Source organism: Ctenocephalides felis, unplaced genomic scaffold, assembly GCF_003426905.1.
Source record: "Ctenocephalides felis isolate EL2017-DRISC unplaced genomic scaffold, ASM342690v1 CF-g0.4_SCAFFOLD_00845, whole genome shotgun sequence".
Lineage (NCBI taxonomy): Eukaryota > Metazoa > Arthropoda > Insecta > Siphonaptera > Pulicidae > Ctenocephalides > Ctenocephalides felis.
In genome coordinates, this window is record NW_020536999.1 from 29,809,382 (window position 1) to 29,826,181 (window position 16,800).

At 27.2% G+C, this 16,800-nt stretch overlaps 1 protein-coding gene across 1 annotated transcript; it reads right to left on the reverse strand.

Moving 5' to 3' along the window:
- Positions 1-3,853: 3,853 nt before the first annotated feature.
- On the reverse strand, positions 3,854-10,764 carry LOC113381807. Its single transcript, XM_026620486.1, has 5 exons — positions 10,761-10,764; positions 9,125-9,423; positions 8,178-8,391; positions 4,734-4,918; positions 3,854-3,919 (listed from the first exon to the last, which is right to left on the reverse strand). The coding sequence occupies exons 1-5, from the start codon at positions 10,762-10,764 to the stop codon at positions 3,854-3,856; spliced, it is 768 nt and encodes a 255-aa protein (XP_026476271.1).
- Between the last annotated feature and the right edge of the window lie 6,036 nt (positions 10,765-16,800).

Below are 16,800 nucleotides of genomic sequence, written 5' to 3' on the forward strand. Positions count from 1 at the left end.
TTATATTTCCTATTATTAAGTTAATAGCGACTGAATATTGTATTCATATGCGTATATATTTTTTATATATAATTACTTACAACGTTAGGTTTTTACTTATTTTTATATTATTTGTTAAACTTATTTGAGTAAATATTATTGAAATTCTGAAGTTTCTAGAAAAGCTTCCCCTAGTTATTCAAATAAATGCAATTGTCAATGGATGCGTATATAGTCATACAAAATCATATTTGCAAACTTTTATGCATTTAATTTTTTTTTGTTTAACTTGTACATGTATGTTATAGAATTGTTGTTGTTGATATACATTTATACATACCCCATAATAATGAATGAATATTTTTAGTCAAGGTACTACATTTCTAGCTATAATTATTGTTATGATTTATTTATTCAAGCTAATTAAAAATATAGTTAGTATTATCCCATATTTAACTTATAGAAATAATTTTTTCGAATAGTATTTACCAATATATTCAAACTTTATAGTAAAACTACTATTATTAATTGCTAAAAGTACAAGATTTAGTATATGTTTTTGCTATTACTTATTGTAATTATGTTAGCAAGATAATTTGTTACTTTTTTCTTATTTCATATTTAAATTACATATGAAATAATATCTTTCAATTATTATACTCAGTAGTTTAAAATATTTAGTAATTATTTTGAAAATTAATATTTAACTCTTGGCTATTATAGGCAACCTAAAGACTGACCCATCCAGTTGTGATAAACTGGACTTTTGTGGCAATATTCATAAGGGCTATTTTCACTTTGAAGTATATTTCGGTCTATATTCTTAAGTTTTTTCTTAAGTTTTTTTTATTTATTTATTATTATGATACAGCAATCAGAACAGTAATTACATCATATGAGCTGCTATGCTAAGATGTACAAAACAAAAACTATATAAGAATAAATAAAGATAACAACATAAAAATAGTAAAAGTAATAATAATAATAGATAATAATAATAATTAAAAATAAAATATATTTTTAAGTGAAAATAATTTTAAAATATATTCAGTAATTCTTTTATGCGCTTTTCTTGTGGATAAGCTATCGATATAAATATTTAAAATTATTTATATTTTTAACTGCTGTACACTAACATATTAATTTTTCTTTATACTACTATTATCATTTTTAATTGCCAAAAGCGTAGATATCGATATAAATTTGTATTATATGCTATGATATAGGCAAGTTAACTCTAAATATACCTAGTATTTTTTTGTAATCTTCATATTGCCAAATAAAAATTATATTTATTTCAAAGATATCAACCTCCCTACTAAATCGAATAATGCACACATCGTTATAAATCTTGTTCTTGACGCGATTGTAGCCGTCGTTATATAGGAGTGTCCAAAATGAGGGATAGTCTTTTATACAAAAGGGTTATTCAAGCATGCCAGCGAATAACTTTATACTACATCTACACCATATGCTCACTGTATTTATATTTATAAGCATAAAGAAAAAATATTCAAATGGGAATTTTTAGTTGGAGCAATAATAATATTCTATTGAGTAGCAATATTAACATCCTATGGAATCATCCCTAACTGCGGCAACCTGTAGGTTTGGATCGTGCAATCTTTAATTCGGGTTCGATACTCACATCGAGCAGGCTGTTGTCAGGCAGCAGTGACAACGATTTTCACTTGGAAATATAGATAGCAATATGTTTCCAAGTGAAAACAGCCCTAATACGGCATTGCTGCACCAATTAAATGCATCACTATTACAGTAATTGTAATAATAAAAATTCAGGATATAGAGATGAGACAGCTGTTTGGGTTGCCATCTATAATAAAAACAAACGTAGTTTGTAAGATATTAATGACAACAGCTCATAGAACCCATAAGTTCTGATCGCTGTTCAAATAAATTATAAATAAAATTAAGTATGAGTCTATTGAATTGCTTATATTGAAATTGATTTTTATTTAATTATTGCATAATTTTTTAAGCGAATAGATAATAGAGCAACTAATAAGACTATTCAGGTTTCATCAAGAAGACATCTTTTCTTATTACATTTAATTAGATTCGGTTTCAAAGTATAACGTTTTATTTATAAATCTCCAAACCAATAGTGATGAATTTCTCTTCTACTGAGCATAGCATGATATACAGATGGAGTTAGCAAATGCAGTCAGAAACAGATATTTATTCGATTTGCTTTCTGTTATTTGGTATGTTCTATAAAGTTGCAGTCTATACAGTAAAAACCCTATACATTCACCCTCTATTAATTATATATAATACTTGACAATTTGCATTTAAAAATTATGGCAGCGGTGTCCAACCTTCCAGGGTCTTCTAAAGGGCGCCTAGATCTGTTTCCAGAATACTATTTTCAAAAATAACCCAAAATTTTTGAAATGATGTTGAAACATTAACAAAAAATAATTAGTTTTTATGCATATTGTTACATAATTGCATATTAATTTGTAATCTGATAATATCAGTTGAGTATTTATAAAATTAAATTGTTGCAAAAATTAAGAGGGGCGCAACAATGTTTTTTATTAAAGCTGGAAGGGGAGGGACAAAAAAGATTGGAAACCACTGAATTATGATTTAAGCATTGCTGTTATATTGAGCACTTCTTGCCTTTTATTTTTTATATTTTGCGTTATGTGTTTTATTGCAAATTTCATGAAAATTGTTACATTTGTTAATTCTATAACGAATAGGCTGCTTTATGTATCAACCCAATGAATAAATATTGTTCTAGTTTTTTGTATATATATTATTTGTGATTTTATTATTCTGAACTTAAAAGCCCACTTGAAAGAGATGTTTTATTTAATTTTTCATATATAACTACATCAAGTATCAGAAGTATGAGATGTCCCCTTCTTTAGGAATCATTAAAGAATACATCTAAACTAATTAGTTAATAAGTATCCAAAAATTAACATATACGTTCACTAAGAATTATAATTGATTATAATTTAGTTACAGGTGTGTATAGTTTCGTGTATATTAAAAGAGACGTTCAATTTAAGAATATGTATATTGTCAATTAGGAAGTAGGCTTATGTATTTTCAAATGGGAAGTTGCAAATTTGTGAGTGAGAATAAGGTTGAAAATGATGAATATATATATATATATATATATATATATATAATAGGTTGTCAAATATCTCCCTTCCGCCATTTTGTATTATAAACCAAGAGCAAAAAAGCGGAAGGGAGATATTTGGCAATCTAATATATATATATATATATATATATATATATATATATATATATATATATCAGTTATTTGCTGTTCATCCATTCAAGTTTATAATTACATACGTATACATTTTGAGTATAAGCAAATCCAGCATTAGCATTATTTCAAACCCATTTCTTGACGTAATTAAAGAGTTAATATGAAAACTTCATACGGGGAAGTTTAATCCTTGAGTTTGTAAATCCACATCATACAAGGCAAAGTAACATATTTGATGCTCGTTACTCGAATACTGCTTGCACAATGAATTTACTACTTTATATAAGAAAAGCCAAATATTAAAAGCATTATATGCAATATAAAGTTACATCAAATGTTAATATTTAAATACATTGACTATAAAAAGTTACAATATTGAAATTGTAAAAATAAGTAAAGATTTGTAGAAATTAAAATAGATAAGTTATGAAAATCATTTTAATGTACAATCGATGTAATTGGGCAATTAACATAATTAAAACGATAATAACTCAACAGTTTGTATTAACAAAAATTTGTACATTATAAATTATCATACATTACATTTCAATAATCAACTAAAATTATTATATTTACAGTACATAATTATTATAATAACAACTACATTTTACTAAGCATCTATAAATTGTTTAGTTGAGGACTTGAAGACACTTGTATCATTTTCCAAATTCCGCTTCCAAATCTCTGAAATATTGCAAAATGCATCAATATATTTGTCATATATTGTTTTTTAGATTTCAAAAAACAAATAAAATGGGTATATCTAATAAAGAGTATAACTACACCGCCATTCATCAGTATAATTTGGTGCATTTTTGTGGATATTATACATTCAATAAATTATAAATTAACACGTTCAAAACTGTTTCTATATTTGATCAAACTTCTGGCATAATAAAGTTAATCACAGTTGATTCATTAATGGAAATTTTCTATTTGCTTTTCGGTTCTATTATATATAGCCCTGGTATGCCACAAATGAGAGCGAAAACCTACATTCGCATGAATAGCGGATTATCATTCAGCAAAATTGCTGCGCGAAAATTCACTGTAAGTAATTTATGCGACTCAACTGTGATCCGACACAAAAGTACGGAATATGTGTGAATAGAATATTTCTATTCATGAAGTTTGTAGTTTCGTTACAACTGGTTTACTTGAATATGATGATAATAATTTTGATTACGAATATATAAAAAAATCTTTTTTAAAATAATAATACTGTATATATATATATATATATATATATATATATATATATATAATTTATTTACTGTCCCAAATATAACTGGTATTATAGATCACAGTGACCCGGAGCAACGCCTTACACCAGGTTAAAATCTGATTCAACGTACCGCTTACAAATGGGACACTCACTCAAGCATTTGCGCAACAATATTGTTAACCAATCTACTGAATGCTCGCTATCACTTACATTCCTTACTTGACAATAAATACAATAGTGATTATAGAGATGTGCAATTTATCAAATACATACCTGTGTCATACTAGCTAGCAAAGAAATGATATTTTTCTGTGGCGGTCTACAATGTTTTTTGCCTCTCTCTTGGCAACAAAGATTTGGAAAACAGTCTGCCGTTGAATTGCATGGTGTTGGGTTGAAATCTATGACTGGAGGAGGTGGTGGGGTACATTGAAGGTAAGATGCAGCTGCTCTTAAAGCTAGAATTTATTTTACAAATATGATAAAAGTAAAGGAATTATAATAGTAGAAGTAGACAATGTTATATTAGAAAAATTAAATTCAATTCAATGTTGGAGATAAAATATTTTTTCTCTATGTACCTAAAATTAATCTAATATAGTTTAAAAATAGAGAATCGGAATCTATTTTTGATGCCACTAAGTGGTAAAAGTTGACCACTCTTAATTTTTTAAAGTTTTTTGTTAATTTTTTTTTATATAATTTTTTTATAATTATATATAATTATATATATAATTCGTAATTAAAGAACACATACAGCTCTAATTTTTAACCATCCTATCAGAAAAAAATATTAAGTTATTTTTATAGAAACTATATGCAAATATTTAGGATGTTATTTATGGCTGTATCATAGATTTCCTACATTTTATACCATTTTTTATATTTTAATTTATTTAACCCTCCGTCGGTCGGATATTTATTCACCTTCGAACGGTCGGAGTGGTCTGGCTGGACCACTATTCATTTTACATGCATTTCTATGGGATAAATGAGTTTTTGTTATCTTATATATTAACGATTATTAGTAGTAAATATTTATAGTTTTGATTTTTTCTTTTTCTTACCATCTTTTGCATGTGTTGAACTTGCTTATAATAGAAATATTATATATTATATTATATATAAATATATAATATAATATAATATTTATATTAAATATTATATACATATAATATAATATTTAAATTAAATCGTTGCTTTTTTGTTAATTTTTCTGTTTTATATCAATGAAAAACAATATTTATCCTTTTTCGGCGCCTTCGAAATGAATGTGAAATTCAAATGAAATCGAAATGAGGTGCTTCGCCTTTGAAATGAGCTGTCAAATTCAAGTTGAAAATATAATTTCACTACAGGTTTGCCAAAAAAAATTGCGAACGCAGTACGGGTAAAAAAATTTTTGATTTTCAATGTTTGCGATGACCAATAAGTTTGGTAGGTTTTCAAGGAACTCTTGTCGTGAAAATACTAACATTCATGTTATAACACATAGCAAAGAATATATAAAACGCAGAATAGAAAATACCAGAAAAAAGTCAAATACTGGTTTACATATATCAAAAAGTGTATATTTCATACAAAATGTATAGTTGGTCTAGACAGACCACTCCGACCGTTCGAAGTATAAAAAATTTAATATCCTTATAATTATCCTTCTATTACGGACAATATTTTGTCCTGACTTTTTCATTGATCGACAGCTAATGAAATTTTAGGAAAAGTCAAGAAATTTCAAGTCGATAGGATTACTAGAATTATTTTTTTTTAAATTGAAGTCGAAAAAAGTCTGGCAAGACCACTCCGACCGACGGAGGGTTAATAGTGCATAGAACTATTTTAACAGTAATAGTATAAGATTATATCGTTAAATATATATTTAATAAATGTTTTTATAGTAGCTTAGAATGATATTTTATTTATATTATTATCACATGATTTGACTTCATTATTATATTTCAGTGATTAGACTAAGGAATCAAGATACCAATGCAGTTCTATAATTTCAAATTGACTTCACAAAAATATGACCTCAAATCAATATATCACATTTGTATCACAAGTAAATTTTTTTATACTAACGTCTAACGATATTTCCAGCGGGTCCAGGTAAATTTTCGAATTCATGTCTCGGGTTACGGCAATAGCTTTTGGCACCATCTGGGCAACACACCTGGGCGGGAAAGCAATCGCGGTCCTTAGTGCACGTTCGCACAGGAAACCAGAGCTCAGCGAGTGGAACGGTCGGACAACGGCGTTCTATCAGGCCAAGGAGCGCTAAAAATTTGAAAGTAGGTGAAGAAATAATATATAAATAAGTGTTTACTGAGATATAACGCAATTCTTATTAATACATAGTTGCGGTTAAAAATTAACTTTGCTAATCAAATCTTATAGACAACTAAAATTGTATGTGACTTTTTATTTATTTATTTATTTATTCATAAGCCGTAATCAATAATAATAGATATTATTTCAGTCTTTTGTTAAGCTTATTTATAGTTAATATTAAAAGGATAGTAATTTTATAATAATCATAGCAGCTGCACGAATTTCGCTTCTGAAAAAAAGAGCTGAAAAAAAGCATTCGAACATTAAATACAATGTTCATCATCAAGTTCATCATATTGAAGTCTATTTGACCACCAGTCAAGCTCAAAATTCTTGCACAAGGTTGAAAGTTATACTCATTTAAAACCGTAAAAATGTTAAATTAATAAAATAGCAATAAAAAAAATTTAAAAAAAAAATGGTTGTACAGGCGATCAAATGGTTAGACTACATAGATAAAGGATAAGGATTATGCAAGAAAATAGTTATTGAAATCAAATTGAGAAAATTCAGTAATGTCATAAAAGCTAATTCTTTAAAAAGTTTAACTAGGGACCATGAAATTTTTTGCTGTCTAAGTTTCGGATGTTTGAGTGGAAGTTTATTCATAAGCTGAATACCTAGACTGTCATCGTATTGAAAGAGCTGGCTAATTTATATGTGCGCGCCTGAATAAGTTTGTGTCTAGTGTTGTAGTTTGAGAAGGACGAAGCCATATCAAAAAGTTTCGAATTGTTTTTGATGATAGCTAATGTTACCAGCAGAAAAATGCATGGACAGTTAGAATATTGTGTTTTTTAATATGGGTCTGCAGGAAGCTTTACTGGGCAAGGAAAAAATTCGAATAGCTCTTTTCTGAAGCTTAAATATTTTAATTAGTTCGGATAAAAAACCAAGAATTGGATGCCGTATGAAACGTGAGAATAAAAGTTGCTATAATAACTGAAAGTAAGCAATTTAAACCAAGTTTGGGTTTCAGGGTGCGCAACATGTTCTAGATAAAGTTGGTGATAGTGAGATAAAGATATGATCAGACCACTTTAAATTATTATTAATATGAATACCAAGAAACTTTGATACTTGCAAAAATTATATGCTGAATTATTGATGCTTAAAGAAGTAATATTATTGGATAAACGATTTTTGTACAAAAAGATATGATTTGACTACAAAGTGGGAAAAGTAATTTTAGAGCAAATTTTGATTATGTTTGATTCAATCCTGCTTACATTTTGACGATGTTGTATATATAAATAAGTTTTACTAAAAATCTTCGAATAATATTTTTTTATAAAATATTTGAATATCACAGTTAAATCCACATACACTTCTCATATCAAATCTTTTTCATAACGGTAATACAATCGTGAGATTTTCTACACGTACGTTCATGTTTTATTTCGGCTCGCTGTTTTTCTTTGCCCTGAAGGCATCTTCCACGGCAGCAAAGCCAACTATTTCCCATGTGGTAACAGTCTGCATCTCGTCCGCAGAACAATGCGAAGAGTTGCCAATTGTTGGATGGTGGGCATGTGAATGTGTCACGTCTTGTAGGTGGTCTAACTGATGTTGGAGTAATTTTGACAGTAGTTGCTTCCACCTATTAAAAAGTAATAGTCTTATTGAAAAACTGTTTTATTTATCTCATCTATTTACAACTATCCATTGGACATTACGTAAATCTTTTGGCTGCTAGAACAAAATAACAAATTGACTGCAAATACATTTTTGTATGGTGGTCAAAGATAAAGGAATAATAGAATTTCAAAACGCAAAAAATTTTTTAGAAAACTCTCATATTTACATAACTTTTTTTTGTTAGACATTGGAACTTCTTGAGCATATTTGCAGCCATTACGTTCATGATATAATATAGATATATGACTACATACGTAAATCTCATACACTCATATTTTTATAATATACATAGAGAAATGAGAAAAATAATACCAGAGCTACGAAAAGGTAAAATTATAAAATTACTCTTCAGCAAGATAATTTAATAATAAAAAATACAGCGTTATAATTAAGCGCTCTATTACCTTAGCTACAACATAAGAAAACCTTGTTGAGATAAACATAACGAAATTAAAACAACCATATATTATTTTTCTAATTTCATCTCTGTGATGCAGTGTAACAGAATTAGCACCGCAAAACTTTCAAAGACCATAATGCAATTACCTTGCTCGTGGCGTTTCCATTCTTTACGGCTGCCGAGTTCATACTTTTGACTTGTACAGAGGCAGGAGCCGTGGCTTTGCTTCTCTGAGTTGTTGGCGTCAAATTAATTCTATAATTCGTGGGGTTGATGTCGATGTTATTTTTGGAACCTCATTTTGTATGGCCTTCGAAACTCTAGCATTACCGGCTTTTAGATTATTCTTAGGTTGAAGATTGGTAGCAGTACTGGCTTTCTCTGGTTTGGACGCTAATTTTACCGATTTGTGAGTTGTGCTAGATACTCTAGAATTGCTATTTATTTGTTTTGATGATGTGGTAGAGGATACCATTTCTAAGTTGTAAGGAGTTGGTGAAGTACTCATTGGTGTTACTAATCTTCTTCGAGTGATTGTCTTGACCCTGCGAGGCGATGCTGCGGCATTTTTGGGAATAGGTATTTGTTCAAAATCTGTATAACGTATATTTAATAATAAAGTTAGAAAACATAGTATTCAGATTTATACACACAATAAAATGCACTAAAGATTTATTTTAATCTAGTAAAATTACGCCTTTCCTACTCAAGACAAGATGTAATTATTTTGTCTATTAGGTGATATATAAATTGTACACATTGGTAACCAAATCTTATTCATATTTTACTCAAAATTTTTCATTACTAATGCTCTAGATTTTTTAAAACAAAAATTATACTAGTGGTACCGAAATCTAGTTCAACCTTTGCTCAAAAATGATCACTACGATAACTCTAGTTTTTTAAAACAAAGACTAACTCTTCAATGCGTTTCTATAAATCTACTAAAATCCAAAACAATCACTTTTATTCCACGATCCACATTATGCAAATAAAAAAAATCTGTCCTTGCCTTTCATGTCGGTTCGAGCAAAAACATCTCATATAATAATAATATATTCTAATGAGAGTATTTACTTTGACCTAATTGAATCACGCTATTTCATAATATAAATGTTTGCGACTGCAAAAACGAGAGAAAGACACATATTCATAACGATTTGAATTAATATATGACTTGTGATAATTATGAATAAAACATTTTATTTTGCATATTTGTGAGGGATATCGTTAATTCTCTTCGTTTGATGGAAAAAAGTACATGGTGAACATGTTTTTATAACAACTGATTCCTATCATAAGGTATAGTTGTAAAGTTTAATTGAAAGTTTGAATTCTAAAATGTATGAAAGAAAAGGATTTAGAAGGATAGTGTGAGAGACTTCCCATTGCCATTACACACCGCAGTGCCCAAAATGGGCTACTTTCAATTGGAAACAAATTTTTGGTCTATATTTTCAAGTAAAAATTTATATCACTACTGCATGAGGTTGCTAACTTGATCCACACAAGGCAGTGCGCTCAAGAACCCCTATATATATGTATATATATATATATATATATATATATCTAATTCGTGATCTATTAAATGTCAAGTATGTTACGTATTATTTTCACCAGAAATTTCAATTTTAAATTCCAATCTGTTATGTAGAGTCGGATATGCAAATGCTTTGCTAAAACTCGCTCCGCAAGATATTTTATTTGGCTTTCTTTTATATCATACTTCCGTTAATATTTTATGTCACCGTATGCAAAATAAGAAATTTCCAATTGATCTATAAATATAAATGAATACACACACGCGTTTATATTTGAATTTATAAACTATTTCATAATATAATATAATAACGTAACACATATGTTTTCGGGATCTGGAGGCGTAACAAATCGTTCATCGTCTATTACTTTTTCTTTGATTTTTAAATTACGCATTATTGCATAAGCGGTTTTATTTATAAATATATATCGAACTCTCTTTTTTCTAATCATTATTATGACTAATATTCAGCATATTTAATACTGATATTGATCATACTAGAAATACTGAGAATGGTTCTCAAATGTTGGAAAACGAGAAGTATAACAATTTTTTAAGGAACATTTGCTTAATATTCATTGATTTTGAGGCTGACATATTTCATTCTTACTTTCTTGTTTAAGAAAAAACAGAGATTGAACATTTTGTACTAATTTAGGTACAATATTAGAACTAAGAAATACTAATAAAATATTTGACTTATCAACATGTAATTGTGGTTAGCATTAAAAACCATTTTATAATATTATATGAGACTATTTGCTCATGCTTGAATGAATAAATTCATAATACATATTTTTCATAAAAATTGTTACTATATTAAATTAACGATATATAAAACATATTCAATTATGTTATAATTAAAAATTTTGTATTATATTGAATTATTAATCGTAATTCTTAATTTAATATTCAACCTAATAATGGCAGCAATGGCTTATTATAATATATTTAATAGAGCATTGTTTATTAGTAGCAAATGTTATACCAAAGTCAGTTTTATCAAATTCACTATTTTTAAATTTTAATTAAAACTCCACATTTTATAAATTATTTAGACTATAAAGCCTATGACAAACGCTCTCGTTTCATTAAATATAGAATATTTCATGGGATATTAAAAATGTCATGGCTTTACCCGTTTATATATCAGTGCGCTGCATTGTTTTCGATTTTAATTAATTTGCAGGCTTTGAAATATAGGCATTTTATGAATAGGTCGATAATTCCATATTTTGTTCTATGGAATAATTATAAATTTATTTAATTCGACACGATTAATAAATGGAGCAGGTCGATTGTAGATCGGCTTAGTAGCCACAATAATGTTATACATAGTCATTAGATACATAAAATATCCATATGCAAAAAATGTAACTAGTAACCGATTTGGTCAAGTATTGGAAAAAACTATGAATAAACAAATTTTTGCACATGTGCCGATTTCTGCCTGCAGTTACAAACTAATTTCACAAGCGTGGTAAAATCTTAATTGATGATCACTATATTTCAAAAATAGAGCACATATTAGGGTTTGTCGGTTTTCAAAAACCGGTTTTAAAAACCGGTTTTTTGGCAAAAATTATGGAATTCGAAAACCGGTTTTTTAGTGAAAAAAGTCGGTTTTCACTGTATAAATGGAAAACGACAAATATAGCCAAATATAAAAGATAGATGAGAGCGTTTTGATTCTTGAAATCATATCGGTTCAATAGCATTTGATATCTTATCAGTTTGCAATGGTCCACAGAAAGGTTTTGTATATATTAATTTAGATTTTTCATACTAGAGTATATTTTAATTTAAATCAGTGTGACTTCTTCTCGAAGAAGTAACTTCCTCTACTCAAACTTAAAAAAAACGAGTTTTAAACCTTAGAAGCCACAAATTAAAGAACAAAAAACTTAGAATTATTATATCAGGCTTAACAATTAAGTTTAATTCGGTCGCAAGTATGAAAGTATTTTCTATTTCAGGAAATTTTGTGAGTAAACAGAGGACACGGCTTAGCAATTCGATAGACGTTCTTAGTTTTTTGAAATCATATTTTATTAAACAAAAATACAATTAGAATGTTTAAAATTAATTAATTAAAATTGCTCGGAACAGACGATAACCGAGTTTAGCTTAATTGCTTTTAAAATTAAAATTGATATTAACAAGTATGTATCAAAATGTATCTAATTTTTTTATTTTTTTTAACTTAATATTTTTTTTATTTAAAAATATATTGTTTATATTTATTTGAAAACTTTCATTTCACTGTCATAAAAATATTCATTCTTATATGTAAAAATGATGCATAAATAACGAATAATTATTTTCAAAGTTATTTAGTCAAGATAAACTATTATTTTTTAGTTCTACTAATTAAAATTAAAATAATTTTGTTTACTATCTGTATAATTGAACAATAAATAAATCCAGTCAAATACTGCTCTAAATTACCCTAAATGTGCGGATAAATTACAGAATATTTGAGCAAAAATTTATTTTCTATATAAAATTCGAAAACCGGTTAAAACCGGTTTTTTAGTAAAATTAAAATTCGAAAACCGGTTTTCTGAAATGTCGGTTTTTGTATAAACCCTAGCACATATCAATCAAATAATCTTATCAAGTAAGCGTATTAGGCCTACATGTGTTTTAATAACATTTTTATCATAGTATTAAAAAATATAATTCTATGTTTGAGAGTATACGTAATATCGAACATTGAAAACGAAACTGGTTATTTTATTGCAAGGTAGCGTTTAAGTTGTCGGGCAGCTTTCTTCCAGTATTACTGATACATTTTACATACAACAGATCATTGTCAAACAATTTTATGTCTTATGTACATATTAAATAGTAGTAGAAGTCTTCTACTACTACTTTTCTACTAGAAGAGTAGTTTAGTAATAATTATACTTAAGGCTCCGATATATGTCTGGTTTAAGCAATGCTTCAAGATGATTAAGCCTTCTAATGAAAACTATTGAATAATCATGAATTATATTGCAGCATTTTTCCTTGTTGAATAAATAAAATCAATTGGAATATTTTTGAAAAAAATTATTTTATATTTACAACATTGTACAATCGTCTAATACTTTATAGACAGTCAGGTACAGCGTTACTATTTAAAATAATAGTTTCAATTTATTGTTGAATAACTGTTTACACATGCACAGATTTATATATAATAAATCTGCATTTCTTTGCATCTGCAATATTTATATATATATATATATATATATATATATCTGCATTTATTTGTTTATGTTTTGTGGAATAAGGAAATGTGGTTAAAATCATTACATCAGAAGATAATATAAATTTTCACTTACAACTATGCAAATAAATATGGTATACGCCAAAGCTATAACTTTATATCTCTGTGTAATCTGACTCAAAGTGGATTTATGTATACGAACACGCCTATTATAGATCTTTATAAATTAATAATATATTTTCGTTAAATTTCTTTTATACTAAAAGAAATACATGCATAAAGTCAAGATTCCAAAGAGTAATTAAATATATAAAAAAATGTCTTAGTAATTATTTTTGCTAAATTATTTTTATTTACAATAATCATATTATTATTTATAATGAAATTTGACAATTACAATATCAAGTAAATCATTTACGTACATTTTCTAGTAAATTGCATATAAATATTGAACGTAAATTTGGAACGTTTCATCTCATCTCATTTAATTAGTGTTTCTTTCATATTAACATCTGTAATTCAAATACATCTGTCAATCAAAACTTCTTCAAAACCCGGTCATATAATATTATATCATTAAATGTAATTACATGCGACACATAATCAATCATTAAACAAAACCGCATCGTAAATTCTGTTAAGTGTGCAACTTTTGCTTACATTATAATTTATTTCGTATTAAATTACAAAACTTGAATTGCCAATATATCGATGGATTATGTTATTACTGTAACCAATATTGTCTAATGGGCATTCTTTTTTCGTAGACGATCGTTAGCAAAAAGTTGGGAGATATAAAAAAGTTGCGTGGGTAAAAAGGCTCTTTTGCAAGAGCGCCTGCGAAATAATTAAATTTCTCTTACAAAACGCAAAATGGGTCTACGGTTGATTTTGCATCATTTGCTGGGTATCGTATCATCGTTACGTATTTGTTAAGGCTAATTGCTTTAGGAAGTAATAAATATTAAATGTTATTAAAATTATTAGGGTATTAGTCATTTGCTCATCTAATTTGATAACATACTAAGTATATTCAATTTAGAATATACAGTATTTGCCTTATGACCAAGATGGACAAATATTTTTGAATTCGTGGTTGAAACTCATTAAAAAAAGATTTGATTCACATCTTAATTTGAACACTGATGTAAATATTAGTGTAATAATATAATATGTATAATTCTAATAGAAAATACTCGTATATTAATAAATCTAAAGAATTTGGGGTTAACGTAATAAATATAATATGTAAAACGAATTGTATTAAATATCATAATTAGATAGATTCAAATTATAATTAATGTGGTGTACATAGAGTTATACATTTTTTCGTATTTTTTAATAAGAGATATGTTGGATGAAAACTTGATAAATTATAATTTGATTTAATTGTCAATTTATAAAAATAAGTGTAGTTGTTTTTAATAATTTGGCCTATAAACTAATATATTAGCTACTGTTATACAAAGTTCACCAATAACTCTAAAGGTCTCGATGTAATTCAAAATCGATATAATAATTATAATAACTTACCCTACGGGAAGTTAATAATTGTTTGATATTACTTTAGTTATAGTACTAAAGTAATGATTTATCCAATAGTTGTCTAAAACTGTTGGTTTAAATATCTTAAGATATTCCAATACACCGATGATCGCTTTACGAACAAATCAAGCTGCAAAGTTTCATAATCAATATAATCCGTTTAATGCTCTATTAATTTAATAACCTACAGAATTATACATTTCTTCATATGCGTTATGTGGATGGTAAATGGAAGTTCGATATTTTCATTAGGAGATTGATGCAAAAATAACTATTTTGTCTTACCTTAAAAAATATACCAATGACTCTAGAACATTGAATGTTAATCAAAATCGACATAATAATAAATTTGATAACTGCATGATTTTATAGACTATTACATTTAAGTACTGAAGTAATGCGTTGACTAATAGGTGTGTATATCTAAGATGGATTTGAATAGATCGATCAGGTGCAAAATTTCATAATTAATGTGATGCATTTAATGCTCTAATTAAAGTTATGCCCATTTGCAACAATGCGCACATAAAGCAGTAAAAGCAAAATCGTGTAACCGTACGCAACAGTAGAACATACCAAACAACGGCTTTCTATAAATTATCTCAGGGTCTCGAAGAGAGCGGAAATTCTGCCAAATTGTAATCAATAATTAGGAAAATTCAAAAGATATCTTCAATGAAAATAATATAAAGTATTTAAAAAAAATTAATACACATAACACATAACACAACATAAGACGTCGGGTCGTGATTTTAGCAAGTACAGCATAAGAAAAGATTTTTACAAATTAGTATAAAGGATTCATCTAATAGTAAACTAAGGACAATGATAATAATTTTCATTATACAACAATAACTTTTTAAACAGGTTTGGTAAACTGGAAAAGAGCTCTTAAGATTTGATTCAGTAATTTAAGTGATCTTGAGAAGTATAGTACCACCAATTTTATTTAATGCATTAATTTTTGATTTTCATTAAGTTCAATGATAAAAGGAGTAGAGTCTTAAAGCACGAGTAACCAAAAATCAGTATAGTAAATTTAATATATTTATAATTGAGTGATCGAAAAAGTGATATGATGACTTATTCGTGAAATGATGACTTCTTCGCTCCGATCATTCAATAAGATTTAAATTACAATTAATTGAAAAATCTTAAATATTAAAAATCTTAAAAATTGTCTAAAGGGATTTTATTAGAATGTAGCACTTATAATTGGATTTACTATCGATTGATTCAACAAATCAATCGTTATTTGAAGCAGTAAGATAAGGAAGCATAAATTTCAATTTCAAGCCTTTCAAGTTTAATGGTGTATTATCAGAAGTTTTATACAAATTAACTACCTTTGTACATAATTAATAAGTTTTTTATAGGATGTATTTAAAAGTTTTCTCAATTTGGAGTTGTACAATTTTGAATGAGCAATTCTAATGTAATTCTCAGTAAAATTATAGATCCTGCATCTCATGCTTTCCTTATTATTTTTTCTTCGAATTGAAAAAATTAAATGAGATGCATATTTTTCTACTTATCATTGAAAGCATAATAATTTATACCGTTTGTTGCATATCAATATTATCATCAAAATATCAATTATTACATTTAAGAACTTATACAGTTTAACGTCATTAGATAAATAATATTGTTCAGTTTAAAAAAAGTGATAGTA